Raw genomic sequence first — 21975 nt, 5'->3', positions numbered from 1 at the left:
AAAAAGGACTTCTTGTTGTCCTTAATCCGGGAAGCCAGCCCCTGTTCCATCTCTGCCTTGGCCTTCCTAACCATCCCCCTACATCCCCGAGCAACTGTAGAATAGTTCTCCTTAGTGATGACCCCTCCTTTCCATTGGGAGTAAGCCTCCTTTTTGGCAAGGAGACATTCCCGGATTTTTTTTTGAAGTTAAAGGCAGCCTTTTTTATATTGTTTTCTGTAAGGGGAAAATAACTTTCATATATAAGGGACAATTTTCTTCCTTACCTGCTACTTTCACTTCCATTGTTAAGAATGATACTTGTCAGCCTGCTACTTGGGGCCAGGCAAAGGAAGGTCTATATCCTACTACTGTATTTGGGTACCAGAGGAGTGAATCTAAAGAAAGAACTTAAGTGAACAAAAGTGTTCACAGTGAACTAGGAACTATTTCAAATCTGCATAATATTTAAAAGGTATCTTTGTAATTTACAGTATTTCTGCATCTCAACAGCTGCCTTTTTGTAATGACTCAAATTTCATATGTATGATTTTAGTCCTAAATTCCAGTTATAAGTGAACTTTATAAACTAGTATTTACATATCCATGAATACCTTAATAAAAATGTGTTCTAGCTTAGATTAGAATGTGGGACTTGCATACAAAATTAAAAGGCTTTCTTCTACGAAGCCTTACCTGGGCAGATATAACTAACAGTACGTATATAAAAACTGTTTAAGCAGACAGATTAAAAAAAACACAGTATGTTAACTTTTCATGCAGATTTCCCAGGTCAGGGTGTCAAATTCACCTTGTGCCCTGGTACCACAGCTGGATCTCTCGGTTACATGCAGGTAGGGCATGAGGAAGCAGCAACAGCTCCAGTTACGAGTTGGCGCAAGTGGCAATGGCATCAGCAACCAGCTCCATCCTGGAGCATGCAGCGGAGGCTCCAGCCCTGGCCACATGCCCCATGATAGAGCTGGATCTGTTGCTTCCATATATTTTGTGTTGCTTCAATTCGGGCTCCACCACAGGTGGTATGGCTGCTGCAGGGCGACAGGCAAAGTATCTGGAGGGTGACCGGAGCTGAATCAGCCCTCGCACTCCTGCCAATGAGCACCATGTACCCTGGGGTCCCCAGATAGTGCAACAGGTCGTGTCCCTGGCCACAGCCTACTGGTAGTCCAGTGGGGCAGATTCAGCCTGTGGGCCTTGTTTGGTACCTTTGTCCTTGGTAAATGTCAATGCCCTTCTTGGAAGAAACTTAAGCAGATATAACTTTTGTGGTATTTTCTGTATGTTGGATTACATTTTGTAAATATCCACTGCTGTAGAAGCCCAGTTCTAAACAGATCTAGTATTAGGCTTTTCCATAGTATGGTGGGAATAAAGTAAAACTCCTGAAGGCACGGAAAGTGGAATTTACTTACAATAAATATACCTTAATTACAACCAGATTTGACGGGGATGTACTGTAATTGTATTAGTAACTAGGCACATCCAGGTTTTGGTTGCTCTGCCTATCAAAACCAATTAACATCAGCGTATAAGGGGCATCTCAGAGGACTGAGTAGCTTTCTATCAAGCAAGAGGGGCAAAAGTCTTTACATTCTTGTTTTCCCACATTTCCCACAGTAAATAACCCAGAAAGTCGTCCAAAGCTTTTTCTTGCTGCACTCTGGCTAATACGCCAACAAGAGACCAAGAGCAACCACCAAGGTATTCTCCCAGACCAAACATCAAGTGGGGCAAGACAAATTAGTTCTTACTCCAAGTATGATAGATGTTTTTTCTCAAATTTCATCATTCCTTTCAAGAGCATTAACATCCAAAATTGTACCAAACTGAATAGAAGTGGGTAGTTAACAGCACACAGTACAAACATCAGCGGGCTATCAGATGCAAAAAATGGGAACCATAGAAATGCACACATCTGAAGGATAAATATAATCCAAACTTCCTCAGCTCTACTGAACAACTAAATCTAAAAGATTTATTCAAAGACACTGGGGCACGAGTGTTTCACCTTAACTAGCGTGAAGCAATAACTATTTTCTTTTCAGGTTACTGAAGCAACAAGTAGAAGCACCCATTTCTGTAGACCATTAAAACTCCCAAAGAATTCTTTGAGTGCTGAGTATCAGCCTACAGACCAAACTTTAAAGCAGGCACTTACAATGCAACTGGTAGATAAATGAGTCTGTTCAAAATATGAAATTATAAGGTGTTTCAGAGCATATTTTTAAATGCAAAAACTGAGGAAATCTTTTCAGAGCCATTGAAATAAGAGACCAAAATAATTAGGCTTTTATATATTATTTAAAACTACTCTGTTACCAGTACAATATATTAATTTTACAAATGTAAAATTCATCAGCTATTAAAGCATTTTCAAAACCACACATCCTACTGTAGCTTCATTGCACAGTATCTATGAAAATATTAATTTTTAAAATTAGAAAACAAATGTTTTCAATTATAGAAGAGACAATCTCATATAGGGACAATAAGAAAATCTACCCAAAAAATAAACTTTCACAGGATACCAATCTTAACAGGTGCATCCATAGGCCCAGTTTACAAAAGAGTTTTTAGCTGCTACTGGATGCTATAATACAATATTATTGTACCTTAGTTACAAATCTAAATGTAATTCAGACTGATTTCTTATATTAAGCATGGAGGCAATTCTAATATTAACAGTTCTGAAGACCTTTTGTACCACAAGTGCTTTAACTAGTTCTGATAACTACTTGCTGAATAGAACTGTGATTTAACATTGCCCAGGGATTTTGCAAGTACATGTTCTTCATCACAATGCAGTATTTTCAACCTGATAACTGCTGAACTTTACCAGTGTAACGTCTGTTATATAAAACATCTAGAAATGCAAGTTAAACTCTATTCTTTACAAATTTCAGTTGGAAAAGTAATGTCAAGTGATCATTTATTTTTGGCCTAAATTTAGTCTCTATTAGTAGGAAGGTAAGTACTTCCTATAAGTAGTGTAAGTGGTAATGTACAGAAGTGCTTAGTTTGATACTTAGCAATATACTAATATGAGCTGTATAACTTTAAATATGCCCCTGGATCTAAATATAACAGTTAATAAAATTATTTACAGTTGGGCTTGATAGAAAATCCAGTTAACCTCAGAGGCAGACATGATAACCTAGAGACTGTAAGAGGGTGACGTTCTGTATGCACAGTAAGCTAAAATCTGCATCATCTATCTTGGGAAATCTAACAAATTCTTCAGTACGTGGAACAGAAAATGGGGTGACTAATTGAAATACATAAAAAACGTAGCCCTATTAGAGTAAATAAAGGCAAGGATAGTATATACCTACCACAGTTTTTGAAGTAATTTCTGGGAACTTATGTCCTGCATAAGTCGATACAACATTCCATATCTAGTCAGAGATTATTTTTTTAAATAGTGGTTATGAACTCACAAATTATTTGCAGTTAAAATATTTGTCAAAAACAAATCCATAGAAAAGTTTGTATCTATCTAGGATTTCCTTCTCATTTAAAGCAGTTCCTTTCATAGAGCCAATTGCTCTTCTCTCACCACACCTTAACTGCTGAGTGCCTCATTTAAAAATATTTATAAGATTCTACAATGAAACATTTAGACAAAACATTTCAGCCTCTGAATTAAATTGCAATTTTTTCTTAACGTTATATTTTACTGGAAAAAATAAAAACTATTTTGCAAATAGATACTGCATTAGAGAAGATAAAACATTCATGGTTCAGGAATTTTCTATCCAAATCCCCAAATATGTGCAATTTGCCACCAAAAGTTTTGAGGATATATCCAATAAAAACCTATTATTGAACATACTGCAACTGGACATGCAAAAGAAGTTTAACAGTAATGTTAAATATATTATAAAGCATTATTTTAATAAAATAAACATTTTCTATTATTTTAATATAATACATGTTTGCAAAACTAAAAGGGTTTTAAAAGTGCTAATTATAACACATAGTTTTCTTAGTATATATTAAAAGTTCTGTTTCTACTGGAAATGGAGTAGTACATCTGCCCATAAGTAGGCACACTGGCTGTAAGAAAGACAAAATTGTCATTTGTCAATTAATCCAGCTTCTTTAATTTTTGTGTAGAAGAATTTCTCCAGTATATTGGCACATTTGTAGTATTCACTCTCAGGAGGATTATACTCTCTGCAGTTTGTAAAGACCCGCTGTAAGTCTGCCATGAACAATTTTTTAGTCACGTAGTACCTATTCTTGAGTCGCTCGCTCATGGTTTTTAGATCTGTATGGGGGGAAAAAAAGATTAGCAATCCTTGATTCCTGAAATGTTAAGAATGCATGCAGCAGTTAAGATCCACTATAGTTGCTGTTGATTTCTTTCTTTAGGTTACAAATCCTTAATTACTTTTGTTTACTTAGGTACTGATCCTCTTCCCATTGATCCCACAGCAAAACAGTTGCTTTCAATAGAGTGGGATAGGGGTTTTAATCACATGAGCATCTTTTTCCATGACCATGAATATATATATATACACATGCAACACCTAACTTTTGCCTCAATTTTAAGACTCAAAGGGAATTTACAAAACACTTTTCACAGACAAGCCTATGAACTTCACTTCATTAACCTCCTGGATACAAAAAATCATTGACTAAATATAGATATTGGATTTATGACACATTATAACCTGCCTGACAAGCGATTCCCCAGGTATCTCTCCACTATTTACCTGCTACATTCAACCCCCTCCCACCCTAGCCTGTCTCTCACCCACTGACTCCTCAATTTACATCTTCACTGACTAGCTTTCTTGCATGTATACCAGCCTCTTCATTCATTCCATCCAGGAAGAGCACACACCAACTGCAGATGCCTCCACAGCCTAATGAAGGATATATAAACCCAAAAGCTCACTAAGAAGAATTTTTCCAACTATTTGAGTTGGTCTAATAAAACATATCAGACTTACCTGAACAACCTTGTCTGCCAAGGGCTAAAATGTAAATATTTGTCTGATATTCTGGTTGTCTTTATCCTCTAAGGCAGGGGTTAACAACCTATGGCCCACAGACTGAACCCAGCCCACCAAGCAACAATACCTGGCCTGTGAAGCCAGGACATCTGCAGCAAATCTGCAGCCAAGGATGTTGGTGCCAGGCTAGCATACAGCAACCACTGGGTCAGAAGTGGTGGCACACATTTGGACCTGGCTCTGTTAAATTTAGTCTACTACTCCTAGAAGGTTGCTAGCTCCTGCTCTAAAGGTGCTGTCCTTAAACTATTATTAGTATCAGATGTGAAGGGAATTCAGCACTGGCCAAGATAATACCCTACAATATGTATCACAAAAATATCAGAATAACAAACATCATAGTCCATTTAAGTTAATACAACAAAGGATAGGTATCTTTGTTTATAATAAGCAATAATAAGTACAGGATCTATGTGATACATTTTAACTACTTTCACAAGTTTGTAATTTAGTTAATAGATAAATCAAGGCAAATATGCAGGGTTCTTTGGGGAAAGATACAGTTTTCTGTGAGCTAATTCAGTTTGTTTTACTGGCTACCTTTGAAACAGGATTACAAGGGGCCTCCTGTCAAGTCCCCTGCGTTTACAGGCAGTTTTTTTGCCCAAGGAATCCCAGAAATCACCACTTCTAATCACAAAACTGGAAGTGCCAAGAACACTGCTACTGTTTAGAACAGTGAAAGTCCACGCCTGCGTCATATGACTAGAGGTGAGAAGTTTCTAGAGGGTTTGAATTCTCAACCTTGATGAAGTCCTGACCTACTTTTAAGGTAGTCTGGGCATGCACAGTGTATAATGGTAATGCAACTGTTTATCAATGATTATCTGTTAATCAGGCAGTTATGATAATGTTGCTTGTATTGAGTTGAAATATTTTGAATTGATTGGTCCTTTTAAGTACTGCCCAGGTTTGAATTTGATTGGGTATTGTGAGAAGGGGTATAATTGGACCACTGGGTGAATGACAGGTGGCGTGATTCGAAAGCTATAAATCCTGTCCAGAGCAGCCAGCAGGGGCTCAGGCTCACTCTGACTGGACGGTTCTGATTCTGGGCTCTCAGGGAGTGGAGTTCATCGGGTGCAGGTTCCTTGCTGTGACCTGGTCATTGGGAAGCTGCAGTTGGGTAAAGTATCACCCTTTCCCTATTTGAGGTGCTGAGTACCTAAGCAGGGAAACGCTAGAAATCCTCAGGGACTGTCAGAGGGTTTCTCCTGCTCACTAAGCCCAGGGTGTTCTTGCTGCCATCTGTGGCTTCTAGGTTGTCTGTAAAGTTGCACGGCAGTTAACTGTGTAGTGACCGAAGCTCATTGTAACGTGTAGTTGATTGGCTGTGTGACCAGGGACATTGGGTTTGGGATGTGCATTCGGTTATTGTCCCATCGGGTGTATTTTATTGTGTTGTGGTTCGGGTGTTATGGGAATATTGCATCGGGTAGTTGTTGCACGGGTTTTGTTGTGTAATACAGCTTATATTGCACAACCTACCCGTATTGTAGTGTGTAGCTACTCTTTCCAACTCTGAGTGGGGTTGGGCAATAGATCAATGCTAAGGGAAATTAAGTTACTTTAATGCTCCAAACCTGACTACCTGTGGGTCATAGAGGATTAACGATCCTCTGGATCCATTAGTTAATTGGCATCTCCATGGATGGTCCTTCGACTGCACTTGCCTACACCGTGGTACAGTACCACAAATATAGTCTACATATCTTAAGACAAGACACACGACCCACACTGCAGAAGGCAAAAGTTCCTGTGGTCTACAGTTCTACTCTGGACCACTCTTTCACTACCCCCATTCTCCTGTTGTACATCTGAGGCAGAAGATAGGGCAGGCTGGTACCTCACAGACTAATTAATTCAAAGAAACACAAGAGCTTTTGTAGGCAACAGCCTACTTTTCAGGTGCAATGATTATAAATGTGCTAGTACTGGACACAAGAATTCTGAAGTCAAGATGTTTGCTGTGTGCATTGAGACGCCCATACCCAGAACCCTCTTCCAGTTCATAGCTACTTCACAGCAGTGCTAGAGCTGGGCTCTAGAAAGTTCTAAGTTACTTGAAAAAATATCTAATATTTGCAAAAGAAGTCTTACATATTGCTAAGGACCATGATGGCAATGGAGATGTTGGAAATAGGAAAACATCTCTCATCTCAACTAGAGGGATAGAACTAGTAGAAACAGATAGTACAGATGGAAACAATTCATTCTTGTCATTAATTTGCAATAAAGATGTGACCTCCAGAAGGGAGAACAGCTCTACAAAAAGTTACAAGTAACATCAAATTATTTCAGAAAGGAAGAAAAATTAAGTCTGTTAAGTTTGCATAAGCATCCTGGGAATTTTAGATATGTGTGAAATATTGAATCACTACAGCAGTGGTGGTCAACCGGGGTACTTAAAAAGGTCACAGGAGGTACGCAGACCTAATATGGCTGATAAATAATGCAGCTGGGTACAGGTGGTAAGCGTGTTATGAGGGAAGGGGAGGGGGAAGGGTTCATTCGAAGCCCCAGCAGTGAGGGAGGGAGTGGTGCTGGGGCAGACTGAGCCATGTTGGGGGTGACTCCTGCCACTGCATGCACCCTGGAAGGGCACGGGGGGGGGGTGCCCCCAGATCAGCGTGTGGGGCAGGGTGGGCTGCTGCTGTGGGCTGCGGCTGCATCGGGCTCTTTCCAGCAGGGGCTGGGCCAAGCTGTGCTCAGGGCATGTAGCAGCGGCACTGGGAGGGGCTGCAGCCACTCCAGAATTCACCATAGCCCCCTCCCTTCACAGCCTCCTCTCCCAGCAATGCCCCAAACGCAAGCCGGCACCAGCCCCACATGTCTACATGTGTTATTAATTTAATTGAATAAACTCTGGTGTGAACTGTGGTGGAGTTTATTCAATTAAATTAATAACACATGTAGACACCTCCCTGTCACAGAATTTGCGAAGAGATACAACTCGCAATAGCAAGAGAGATGTGAGAGTATAATGCAAAATAATGCCAAAAAGTTTGTTACAAAAACTGAAGAACATTGTATAAGAGTAATGGGACACTGTATATGAGTAATGGAGAGAAAAGTGATAGTAGTGTGTCATAAGAGGAAAGTATTAAAAAACTGAATTTGGAGCAGTATCAGGCCTCTGTTTAGACCATTAGTGAGGTAGAAGATGCCCCTGCAGAAAAGGAAGGGTATTCCATTATACCTTCACACCAGTGTTAAGTCAGCCAATATTCCATGTAAGAAATTTGAGGTCACACATAGTAGGAATAGTGACATGTACACCAGCTGTTTGTCTAGCTGTTTTCACTTGAGAGATTCAAATGACAAAAGCTGTACTGATTAAGTCCATTTGGAAACAGATTTAGTTAAATCAGTACAGCCCTCTTGCTTGGTTTCTCTTAAATCAGATTAAGAGTACCTTATATCGATTTGGATTAAATAGATTCCATACTGACATAAGCTAGATCAACATATGGTACTCCTAAGCCAATTTAAGGGGACTGAACATAAGGGGTTGCCTTCATTTAGTTAAATAAATTGTGACTCTGTGTGCAGGAAAAACTAAAGCATGATGAAATGTATTTATTTTGTACGCATCTCACACAGGGATGATCTGAAACACTAGAATTCCAGAAGGTTTTAAAGCAAAACTTTAATGTAAGGGAAGATATGCAAGGGGGCAAAAAATCACCAGGAAGCACCATGCTTTCTTGCATACCACATCCCCCCAAATAAGATATGCACCTTGGTTTTGGAAGACAGAATATAGAAAAAGGGATTTTTCCAGCCATGGGCTGGCTGTGTGACATAGTAAGTCCTCCTGGAAACAAAAGGTCCAGGAAACAGCCTGGATGAGGCAGCAGGAACTTCCTAGTATGGCAAGAGAGCAACAAGGCTAGGCTCGAGACCCTTACAAGGACAGTAGCAAGACTGTTGCTTCTTACTGTAAACAGTACTGTTAATAATAAAATGTTTCCACACCACAAGTCTCATCAAGATACTATGGATTGCATGCAGCAGCTTACTCTTAGCCAGCTCAATTGTTCAATTAACAGCTGTGAGAAGGTTAACACTGGACTCCACCACTGCTGCTCTGCTGGGCCACATAGAAATGCAGAGATGCTATGCCCCATTTTGGCCACCATTAGAAACATAGAGATGCTGTTCACTATTCCTCTCTGCTTCTATTCCAGCAAAGAAAAATCAGCTTCTTCTCTTAAGACATGTTTCAGTTTTGGAGGGCTGATTTTGGGGTAAAGCATGTATGCAGTGTATAAGTAAATATAGTACTTGCTTTACAATAATACTGTCTTGTTTGATGGACCTCACAGCAAACAGTATGGTATAGCACTAATAGGATGCAGCTTCTTCCAATTAACTTTAAGGAGATGTTAACAAATAACCTCTCCCATTTAGTTGTATACTTTGTGGAGCACAAGTGAGCTGGAAAAAAAACCTGAATATGATGGCACAATTCATAGCTTTGGAAAAGTAGTTATCTTCAAGAGCATGGGCAAAATACAAAAAGCCTAAGGCTAGTAATCTATACAGATAACATTGGAGACTGAAAACCTACAATTATGAATCCTTAAGGGGCCCTCCAATTTGGACAGCATTAGAATTTTTTTTAATAAATAAAAGTTACTGTGGGTACAGTATTTTACATTTAATGACAAAAGTATACATACAGCTGTAGCCAAAGAAATTCACCAAAAAAACCACACAGCTGAGTGCTTTTTCTTTTGAAGAAATATCATTTTTCCCTTTTTTGTCAATATACAGACAGGCACAGCAGGAAAACATTGTGAAGACTGTCATGCGGCCTGTCATGTGGCCCTCGATGGCTTGCCAAAACTCAGTAAGCGGCCCTCTGCCCAAAATAATTGCCCGCCCCTGAGCTAGAGAGATCTTTAAATCTATACTTAAAAATGTTAGTGGCATTACCCATGGGAAACCTTATAACTTCATAATATCCAGGAGCTTCTGTTCTCTTCACAGGTTCCATGAAGGGCCAAGCGCTTTGATGGCTCTTTGGGGGGGGGAAAAAAAAAAAGGAGTAAGGTATCTAATATGGAAACTCCATGTTGGAAATCATTAAAAAATCTTTACAGAAGACGAACTAAAAGTAACACCCACCTTAACCTGCTGAAGGATGGTTTTTAATGTGCTGTAAAGCTGATCTGGGTCTTTGGACTCTTTACTTGAAATTAAAAAAAAAATTAAAAAAAAAAAAGATTACCTTTAATCTCTTATTTCATTTCTATAATGCTGCACTTAACACAAAACCAATGCTCAAACAGAAAACATTTTAACAGAAAAACAATACCCAGGAGCTAGTTTATTGATAATTATTTATCTCAATTTTGCTCTCGATATAAAAGAAACACTTCAAGTAACGTAGCCTGGAGACTTTTGTTTTCAAAGAATTCTCAAATTACTTAATAATTTTAGTTGTTCAAATTGTACTTACCCTCTCTCTTTTCCACTTGGTTTCCAGCCAGTCTCTCCTGCACACCAACAAAATTAAACATTACATGAGAACAACTTTAGGTCAGAAGATTAAGAGTTAATATGAATCTAAAAAAAAGAATAATAAATATCAGTGCTCCCTGAATAAAGGGCTTTTTAGGATTAATCTTAAAACTACAGTACTTTAGCTCCCAGCCCCGTTTCATTTCCTACAAAATATACTCCAATATCCTGTATCATGAAGTCCCATTCATGATACCATCCTAGCAAGAATGCACTGTTTTCTTTAAAAATCCTTTACCATCTTTTATTATTACCTCCAGCATTTCTATTTAAAGAAAATAGATGTAAAATGATGTAATGATTTCTTAGAGCCAGAAAATAAATTACAAAGTCAGACAACAGAGAAAAATATTATTGATAGGCTTAGTTTTGTTGTATCCCAATCCCTACTTAATTAGCACAAGGCTAGATCACTGAACGGGATTATAGAGTACACACTAGTCAGGTGGAAATTACACATGAAAACAAAACAAAGGACCATCACATGCCAATAGAATAAAATAATGTATGTAGAATAGCTCTAGACTAGGAATCCTTGAGAACATTTCTAAACCTGTAGAAAAAAAAATAACAGAATCAGCCCTCCCTGATATCAGATTAATTTAGATATATCTATGCTACCAATAAGCAATATTTAGCAGCTTCTAATTTCTCTGATCTTGGCCTCTCTTTTTGGCTATTTTGATGCAGCACTGCATTAAGGGAGGTTGGTACATACTAATTCCAGGAATGCTTTCAATAGGAATCTGTCGTACGCCATCCTTGAAGCAGGAAAGACCAGGATAGACTTTTCGAATCTGAGCTTGTTTCCTTTCAATCAGCTTTTTTATAATCTGTTATAATGTAGCACAGAAAAAGAAATGTAGTTTCAAAAATCAAGAACTGTAGTTGACAAGCTCAAAAGCAACTAGCAAGACACTACAGTAGAACCGTAATGTGTAGAAACACATTATTAATACGTTATTATTCCATTTCTGTGCACCAAAGATTTCCCCTGAAATCACTGTGAAGTTTGGATGCACACAGAACACAAAGTTAATCCATCATAAATATTTTATTGAACAAGAATACTGCTTATCTTCTAGTTTTCAGATGCACTTGTTCAGTTTTAAAATCTCTGTGTAACTGTGGACGGTGTTTGTATATTAATCACAACGGCCCTTATTCAAGATTTTCCCTCAAGGAAGTCAAGATTGATGATATATATACAGCAGAAAACTCTTCTGCCTTTCCTTGCATTCAGCTCATCATCTGAATTCATGAAAAACGAGAGGGTTTTTTTCAATTGAAAGGGTGAAGGATTTCTTAGTGTGATATCTTATATTGGACCAACTATGTAGTTGAGATAAAGTGAGACAAGCTTTCGAATGCAAGACATTCTTGCTCAGGTCTCTGATCACAGGAACCATCACTCTGACACCACCAACTGAAAGGTTAATTCTGTTCTGTTCTGTTTGTCTCCCTTTTGTTACCTCAATTTTAATTAATTTTGTTTTGTGCTCCTGATGAGTATTTAAACGCTTTGCTATACTCTGTGCCTGGAAGATGTCATTTTCGAAATGACTGCTTCCTGTGTAATTATTCTTTTTATACATCTAAACACTTAATACTGGCTATATATTCTTTTTTTTTTTTAATTTGAGTTAATCATTACACTTTTTTGAGATTACAATAGGGTTTTTTTCTTTGATAAGGAAACAATTTTCTTTAAAAATGGAACATCCCCACTACTGGGTTTCTAAAACTAATTTTTACTATTTTCTTTTAAAACTCACGTTTTAAAGTGGTAATAAATGTTAAACTACAATATCAGCCAGTCCATTTGTCTGGAATCAACATCTTATAGAAGCCAGGCTAGAACAAACAGTGATATTCTCTCTAGTCTCTACCCACAAGACCAATATTTTTGGATGTTTCTGATGAAACAAGTGGTGGACAAGTTAATGACAAAATTGAAATCATTAGCATTAAATTTCAATGTCAACATTTCTTCAAGGAGAGATGGAATTTTTCATGCTTCCCAGAATTGTTGGTTTTGTTTATTTACAGCCTATGCAAAACGGCAGTGTGATGGTTCACACTGACTTTTTTGCAGTCATATGGATACAATCCAATTCTTTAGATGAAAGCTTAAATTCTGTACATATGGATAGGACTAGGAAAAACAGGATGTAGATTACAGGCCAGTTCCAGCTCCACCAGACCCACTGATAAATGAAATTGGGAAGTACTGCAATAGTAACATGGAAATTTCTATGTAGTAAAGGGGCATAAGCAAGAAAAGTGCCTTGTATTGTTTAGGTACAACCTCAGGGAGACAAATTGAGCAGTGACAACAAGCACACGGCTAGAACACAGGTTGCGAGAAAGCAAGGCACATAGAGCAAACAAGGATTAATGGAAGGAATGTAAACTTTCAGGAACAGGTCTCTTGAGAAGGGAAGATAAATACATGATAATAACACAGTAGCTTTAATACCTAAGTTAAAGAACCCTGTATTTGAAAATAAATCTATACAACAAAAATTACTGCACCCAACAACAACGCACTAAAATTCAAAAAAATTCTTACACTATTCTTTAAGACTGTCTACAAACAGCTATTTCTTCTTTGGATTGTAACTCATTTAAAGAAAATGACATCTTCCCTGAGCACGATGATAAATTTAACAGAATTTATTTCAGCTTGGTTTCTGGTAGGAAACTGTTTTGGATTTACAACTGTGGAAGCAACAAGCCACAATCCACCCATCAGCCACCTCATCAGCACTCAAAATTATATTTACACCCATAAATCTTAATATTTTGTTTGTATTGACAAAATAGACGGACATTTTTTCATAAAGTTACGGACTGATGAATGTTTGAAGATATCCCTATAATGCAAAGAGCACAGGATTTCTGGAGGACTGCAGCACCTAACTGCAAAATGAAATATTACAAACACACTTCCAATGATGTGGAGGTTGGAAAACAATATCATCTTGGATGGAGAAAGCAAAATTTTCAAAAGTACCCAAATGATTAAAGTTCCTAATTCTCATTTTCACAAGTGACTAATGTTGTAAAATGGATGAAAAAAATTATATCATCTTCAAAATTGTGGACGACGATGGAGGAATCACTGCAGTGCAGCTGACACATGGCAACTGTTTTGTGTTCACTCCTGTCCCACAGTAACCAGATGCTCAACAATGGTAACTTAGCACTGTTTCATTGATGGGCACACTGTTCCCTGACTTAACTTCCAATTACTGTAATATAAGAACAGACACTCAGAATGGTTACAACAAAGCACATGATACGTGATAAATCTTTTGTACCCCTCTAATTTGGTATGTTTTCTTCCTCTATCTGTAACCTAAGTCATTTAGGAGCTTAAGCTGCATTGACAAATCAAAGCAATGTAGGCTCCTAGATGCCTACTTCACAAAAAACAGAAAATCTGGATCTGCTGCTTAATGGTGAAGCTAAGTTTTTAATAGAAAATGCAAAGAAGGCTGAGCTGCTCAATGAACTACTTTGCCTCAACCTTCAGGGAACAAAACAAAAATGAACAAACCCCACTGCAACCAGACAATTATCAAAATTAATACAAACGAAGAGGAGAATGGGTTGCAGATAATGGGGATGCAATAGAGAACTTCTGACAAATTAAATTAATTTGAGTCAGCAATAAATGAAGAAATGTCAAAGCTACTGACAATAATATTTGCAGTCATGGATGACAACTGAGGTTTTGGGGTTCGAGACTGAAAGAGAAGCAATATGGTGCCTTAAACAAGGAAGACTCAGGAAGTTATAGACCAGTTAGCTTGACTTCAAGATATCTGGGAAATTACTAGGGCAAATTATAAAACAGTCAATCTGTAAACACCTAGAGAAGAAAGGGGTGATCATTAGCAAACAAGAGCAAATCATAGCAGATTAACTTGTTCTCATTTCTTTGACAAACTGGGATAACTAGTGTGACTGAATGTGATGACTAGTGTGATGAATGAAGAAAATGCCTGGGAAGGGGGCAGGCTGTTAATAGGCAGTCTTTCCTTTTTTTAAATCATGGCATGATCTAGTCAGATATGTAGGAGCATGGGGTACAAAGGAAGATATTCTTCCATGGCCACAAGGTTCTCAGAGCCTGGGGAGCCTTGCTGCTGCAAGACAACTGCAAGACACACCACCTGGTAAAAAGGGAGGCATGTGAGAAGCAGGAAAACCATAGTGAGAGACTTGGGAGTTTTGGCAAGCCCTGAACCGTCCTCTGGGTCCACCAGAGTAGTTTTGTAGGACCATTTTCCCTGATAGCAATCCTGGATCTAGGAGCCCCCACCCCCACAGAAAAAGGGCCCGTCCATCCTGACATTTATAGGGCTGGTGGGAAGAATTATGTTGTGGTGGGAACCCTACCAGAATAGTTCCCACTGCAGGAGAATGCCTCACCGCTCTCCTGCCAATCACCTAATTAGTGGGATGATGGGAGGAATTTTCCCCCAGGACTCCCTGACAGCTTGTTCCTGGATGGACTATCAGAGAGCCAGTGCTCTCCTTCCTGCTATCTCCCTTGGGAGGGAGCGCAGCAGACTGTGCCATATAGAGTGTCTTCCAAACCAGAGAGAAGCTGACAGCTTTTCAAGTTAGACTGGGTAGGAGGGAGATCTTCCTCATAGGAATCAGTCTAACTTTCTTGCGGAAGAGCCAGTTTTCTTCAATAAACTGCTTGAACAGCTGTATGCTTTCTTTTTTAGCCAAGGGAAAGGTTTTTCTCCCAGTACAAATACCTATTCCTGTCCAAAGGTGACAAAAGGGTTTGGAAAGCAAGCAGTAAGAGGAATGGTTTAGAGAATATAGGAATATTTGGTCTTGAAAAAAGCAGAATAAGGGAGAACACTGAAAGACAGCCAGAATGAAGAGGGAGAGCAACTGTTGTCCTCTGCCATAAAATGTAGGATGGTGGTGACAATGTCCTAGCAGTGGCACAGGACTAGGTTCAGAAGGTAAGGGGCTGACAGCAACCCAGCCCAACATGTGGAAATGAGAGACAGGAATGACCACCTGTACAAGTTACTGCCTGATCATTCCCAATTTTATTAATACAGTTGTGGCCAAATTAAACCAAATGTTTGCATCTTGTCTAGCTACCTGCATATCTGGGCCAAAGAGCGGGTTATTCAGTGAAGGTGTTTCCTCTATTCAAAGAAACAGATTGATAGAGAAAATATTTTTCAAAATAATAAGAGACTTAAACCTGTATCAGGAGGACATAATGGTGTTCTGGTTTATAGAAAAAAAAAACTTGTGAAGGTTTATTGTTTCTTCTATTACCCAATCAAGAATGCATTCCCAACGTTTAACTTCAGCATTTAATTACTTTGTTAATTCAAAGTCTGTGTTGGGAGAAAAATGGTAGGTTGTTTAAACTTAAAAGAAAGAACATACTTTGAAAATGCTCCACTCAAAGTGACCAGGGCTGACTGTGTAGTTTTGCTAAGAGGTTAGATAATGGATTTGTATAGGATAGTTTGGATACGAATGATCTTCCCTCAGGCAGGGGGTTGAACTAGGTCCCTTCCAGCCTTACGTCAGAGCACACTTGATTAATCAAGTCAACTGGAGTGTGTTAATTAGCCAGCCAGCCTCTACATCTCACATATCAGTGACCCCACATTTTAAAATAGCAGTGGGGGTGCTTTAACTAAAGCTAATTCAACAGGCTTTTGTTAAAGGGCCCCCACCGCCATTTTGAAGCATGGGGACACTGATACACAAGATGCTGGATGGACTATCAGAGAGACAGATGCTTTAATTAGAGTGGCTCTCAGACAGAACATTTTAAAGAAGTTAATTAACTAATTAAAAGTAATTAAAATTAGAACTAATTAAAGAAGTATTTTATTTACTAACTTGCACACAATGAATGATTTCATTTTGAGCAATGAATATGAATACTTTTCTGTATCACCATCACAGTAAAAACAGGAAAGTACAAGTTATGCTTTACCTGGCAAACTTATGACAATTAAGGCTGGAATAAAATGTTCAAACTAAAAATGACCAGTATGATGTTTTGCATAGTGGATACGTGCATGGAAGGGGACAGATATCCCAGTGCTAACAAATTATTTTAAATTATTTATTGAAGCTATTTAAAATGTGGTGTACATCTTGTTTTTGAAGAAGACTACAATATTTCATTTCAGCATTTACCTCTTTTTGCTTTTTAATGATGACAGAAAATTCAGTGTAGGGAATCCTTGGATTTAATTCACATCCCATTAATGTAGCTCCTTCATAATCCTTGATGTAGCCAACATATTTTGCTTTTGGTACTTTAATATCTTTGGAGAAGCCCTGAGAAGAGATAAAATCAAATTATCATAAATCACATATGAAAAGAAAACTGCATTAACTGAAAAACAACTATGAATTACAACCAAAAATCCTTAGAACATTAAAATGACAACAAATATAAAAGAACAGCTACAAACCAGCTCTAGACTTGCAAAAATACTTTGAAACTCAAGTAACTTTATATAAATATTGTTTATATATGTGTGTAAGGTTGGGACAGGATTGAGTACTATGAAGAACAGAAGCTAAAATCAAAAATATACCATTTGTGTGCGCATGCACACGCAGGGCTAGGGAAACATTGTTTTTATTGAAAATAAACTGTTTATAGATGAAAATGTTAGCCATCATATATATTCAGGCATTATTCTTCCAGGTCCAAATCCTACAGTCATTTGTCAAGCAAAAATCTACGGTAGATAGGAGTTTTACAAAAGGTGAGAAATGTCAAAAGACCAGGAGCAAGGAATTTGGTGAGTCCATTCTTCTTGGACTAACTTTATACTTAGGATCATTTTTCCTGGACCAACGTGGCTGCACTATCAATCCAACACTACCAGAAGACCAGGAATCTTTCCTTTACCAACCACTATAGCCTATTTATCTATGCTGTGTGTTGCAATAATATTTATGAAACCTCAGTCAGAATCAGGAAGGCGGTCATGATCTTTCCTAAAGTTTATAACAAAACTAGTAAAGTGCATAAACATAGAGACAAAACAAAACTGGCAATATGAATCAGCCTTGCTAAGCAGAATGTTCTCACCCTGCATTATACATACATATTGAATCGTGATTATTAGGTACTATGGTGAATGATATATTAGAAAGATAGCTGGTGCTGAGGAGCCACAAAGATGAACAAAAGACCAGTGAAGAGACCCAGGGTGTCTGTATATCCAGCTTTGATCCTCTGACAGAACCACTAGCTCCCACACAGGGATGTCAGAAAATCTGCAGTTTCTGGGGCAGATTCCACACCCTTACTTATTGCAGTTATACACACTCCCATGACTCACTTCTAAAGCAAGCAAGGAGAATAGTTTTGGTGTTTTTTTAATTGACTAATACTGGCCCTCCAATTCTTCATATAGATCTGCTAATTTGGCCCCCTGTGTGGCAAAGGGGGCCAATTGCAGCTGATCCATTTAACCTTAATGATTTACTGATTTTTTTTTTTTTTATATTTAGCATCTCTTATTTTAAAAAAGGAACACAATCAGACACTGAACACAAGACATAACTCCACCACTACTGACAACTCCACCTTATCTGCTGATATAACTCTGCCACTTTTAGAAGTTGTTTACACAAAAAGGATACCAGTCCATAATCAATTCTGTTCTGTATATTAAAACCACACTACCATCATGCACCTGTCAAATCTCAAAACCCTTTCAACAATTGTGACTCTTTAAATGGAGTGGAGCTGATACTTTGTAAAGATGAAACATGCATTTTAACATATAAACTGTAAGGCAGAAGTAAGTCTTAATTTATCTTAATCAATTTTATCTGTGATGGTTTTACACATGATTAAGAGCATTATGTAATCTACAAATATATTCAGTCTTCTTTCAAAATAAATTACATTGTAAAACAGCTTCTTGACTGTGGCTAATACAAAACATATTTTGTGATTTAAAACAAACAAACAAACAAACATTTTATCTAAGTGATTAGCTCTCACAAGATGCAAATATTGTTCCTAAATTTCAACTTTTGCCACTGATCTAAATCTTTTCTTAGACTGACTTACTTGTTTTTTGAAGTAGCCAATTGCATATTCATCTGCATATGTGAGGAAGTTGAGAATGTTATGTTTAATGTGATATTCTTTCAGATGATTCATCAGATGAGTTCCATAACCCTGTGTGGAAATTATTTTTAAAAAATCAGTATGACATCATTAGGGTTTACATAGATAAGTGGTGGGGCACGGAATATGACTTACCTGTTCTTTTAGAGTAATTTTCTCTAGATCCTATTCTCAAGAGCCTCTAATACTTAACTCAGGAGGGATTTTAAAAGACCACACAATTTCCAATCATCTCAAAAGAACACTTGCAACTCAGTGGGGAACTTAGAATATCATTGCTTTGATTGACGATTCACTTTTACTTTTATAATATACTACCAGAATTTTCTTGACCATGAGAGGGACAGAAAAACAACATGAAGCTAAAGAGGCACTTGTTTCAAAGAGCTGTAATACAAAGTCTATATGTATATGTATATTGCTCAAGTGTCAAGCACATATAGTCACATACTTGGAGACTAACAAAGCTAAAATAATATAATGGTGGGAATCCTTGAAATAGATAATATAACTTCTTCTTACTACTCAACTTAGCAAAGTCATTTCACGATGGCTAGGTTGCTAGTGTGCCCAGACTGGTAATTACAATTATCTTACTATTGATTATGCTTCATTGTATACTAAAGATTATATACTGTTTGGGGCAGGGACTATATTTGTTACATATGAAAAGGACCTTGTACACTGGAGGCTTGATCTCCAACCAGCCTCCCTAGGTACTGCCGTAATACAAATAAATAACACCAATGCCTGTTAATGGCAAATAAGAAAAAAAAAATTGATCTTGTTCAGTACTAGAAGAAAATTGTGTAATTATGTAATTTAAAGGTGAATAATCCTAGAGAAAAAAAATGCGTTTTACATACACTTCCAAGCTCCTCTATTTTTCATCTTATGTTGAAATATAACAGACTAAAATTGCATTATTCTTCGCTAATAAAATATAATATTTTATACTAACTATTCATCTGACTGAATTTTGCATTCCTGTTTATGTTGTAATTATGAATAAAAGGAACAAATACTGGGAACCTTTACAAGTCTGTAGGGCACATATCTAGGGACCCTTATTTTATGGGAAGGTTCAGAGAATTCTTATACATCAACACAGAGAACAATAAATTATTCAAATGTATTCACTCTCATAAACACTCCAGCAGCTTAATGTTTAAAAAGGGAAGTCATGCAAAAAGTTGTGCCTAGGAGTCAGACGCAACTACCTCAAAACCATTTCAGCTTTCAAAGGAAAACAGTCCCTCAGGCTACTTCTTAGTTCAGCCACCTGAAAGTTTATAAAAGATAGGAAGTGTTTTTCACCAAAAAGGGCTGCAAGAGCTATCTGTGAACGTAAGAATATTCTGAGTTGAAGGCTGACAAATAGGCAACTAGCTCAGAAAGAAACACAAGCCCCATATTCATAGACAGTCATCTTAAACCAGGGGTGGGCAAAATGCAGCCCATGGGGCCCCTAAAAAATTTAGAAAATTATATTTATCTGCCCCTGGCTGCCTGTCATGCAGCCCTCGATGGCTTGCCAAAACTCAGTAAGTGGCCCTCTGCTCGACATAATTGCCCACCCCTGTCTTAAACATTTATATAAAAAGGCACTCTAGAATGCAACAAACAACTGTACTATAAGAATTGTGTTTGTATGTAATCTAGGCAGCCACTTGGAAGTTAGCCTTTTTTATTATACCAGATATTGAAAGGCTACCCCTGCAGACCTGTGACATGGCATGTGACAACTTTACCTTACACCACTCAAAGCCACAGCACAATGAAGATTCATTTTTTCTAGTTAGACACTGGGTGCGTTGTGCTTTAATACTTCCTTTTGGAAGTACTAAAGCATGGTGCAGTACAGGTGGTTACTGTGCTGTGCACAGAGCATAGTTATATTTTGCTGCTACGCTGCCATAGCAGCACACTGTAACCAGGGAGCGCACCACTACAATGACACAGCTGACAATCACATGTAGACCTGCGTGATTGCTACGTCTCCGTAGCACGTCGCTACATCGCTGTAATGTGATGTGTAGATGCACCCTCAAAAATACATGCATCTAGAATCTTATATTGTTCAAATCTTTTAAAATACTAGATGCTTTAGTGCCAAGAACAAAGTTTGAGTGAGTCTTTCTCCAAAAATTTGGAGTTTAGTGAATCCAAGTCTAATAAAAAATATTTACGTTTGTAAAAAAAAAAACAAAAAAAACCCGCTCATCCTGCTACACCTTCACCGAAATCTTCCCCAAATATACAACCAGCACACAACCTCTGCCAGCTCAGTGTTTTTAACACTAAATTTGTTCCTATTTTCAGCAACAACACAACTGACTAACATAGCTAGAGCACCACCTACAGCCCAAAGGTTGAAATCAAATAGCCACAGGCCAAATGCTCAAATCAAAATAGTAGTTTTGATTTACTTGTAATCTCTCTGTAAAAACTTCATCTGGTTCTGTACCTTCAGCACTTTATATTCTTAAAGCAGAACAGTTTATTCTGGAAAGTTAATGCCCTTTAAAGGAGTTTTACAAGATTTTATATAGCATACCCACATATTTTTAGATTGCAGGAGTTTGTCCATTTTGTTTTAAAAGTCATTTTGCATTTAAGTCATTTAAACTTGGGGCCCATGAGATTATAGTCACACAAGCAGAAGGCTCATTTTTATTCAACTACAAATGCTCTAGTAAGGTGATATAAAGCCACTCAAGAGGGCAGAGTAAATAGTCAGTGATGGGACCCAATAGACCAAGGACAGGCAAAGTCTGGCCCGCAGGCCAGATCTGGTCAGCCGTGGACTCCATTTCTCAGCCGCCCCTGCCCTCCATGGAGACTCCAGCCACACCTGCACAGGGAAGTTCAGGCTGGGGTTGCCATGGAGACCAGCCTCAGTGGCGAGGGCCGTGCGCAGGGCAGAGCAGCGCAGGGGCCACTGGGAACTTGGGATGGGGGCGGCTTGCTCTGGAGCCAGGGCAAAGCTGCAATCTGTAGCCTGCACACTCAGGGCAGGGGTGCGCAAACAGGGGATTGCGACTCTACCCCTACTCCAGATGAGGCTCTCACTGCTGCAAGAACCTAGAGCAGAGCCATGATCCCCTGCTTGTGCGCCCCTGCCTGGAGCGTGCAGGCTACAGGTTGTGGCTCTGCCCTGGCTCCGGAGAAAACTGCCCCCATCCCAACTTCCCAGCGGCTCCGGAGCAAACCCCTGCCCTGTTCTGCCACGTGTGCTGCCGGCATGGTTAAGGCTGG

At 38.4% G+C, this 21975-nt stretch overlaps 1 protein-coding gene across 1 annotated transcript in view; it reads right to left on the bottom strand.

Annotated features, from left to right (window-relative positions):
• Positions 1 to 2266: 2266 nt before the first annotated feature.
• The window catches only part of KAT2B (lysine acetyltransferase 2B), a 65566-nt gene continuing 45857 nt past the window's right edge, over positions 2267 to 21975 (bottom strand). Inside the window, exons 11-17 of the mRNA XM_019508742.1 lie at positions 18658 to 18768; positions 16755 to 16898; positions 11269 to 11383; positions 10489 to 10525; positions 10155 to 10218; positions 9963 to 10047; positions 2267 to 4270 (exon numbers count right to left, since the gene is read on the bottom strand). Coding sequence (XP_019364287.1) covers positions 4077 to 4270; positions 9963 to 10047; positions 10155 to 10218; positions 10489 to 10525; positions 11269 to 11383; positions 16755 to 16898; positions 18658 to 18768 — 750 coding nt within the window. The 3' untranslated portion in view covers positions 2267 to 4076. The remainder of the gene's footprint in view (positions 4271 to 9962; positions 10048 to 10154; positions 10219 to 10488; positions 10526 to 11268; positions 11384 to 16754; positions 16899 to 18657; positions 18769 to 21975) is intronic.

Source organism: Gavialis gangeticus, unplaced genomic scaffold, assembly GCF_001723915.1.
Source record: "Gavialis gangeticus isolate Ggan-Ray unplaced genomic scaffold, GavGan_comp1, whole genome shotgun sequence".
Taxonomy (NCBI): domain Eukaryota; kingdom Metazoa; phylum Chordata; order Crocodylia; family Gavialidae; genus Gavialis; species Gavialis gangeticus.
This window is presented reverse-complemented; position numbering and strand designations above follow the sequence as displayed.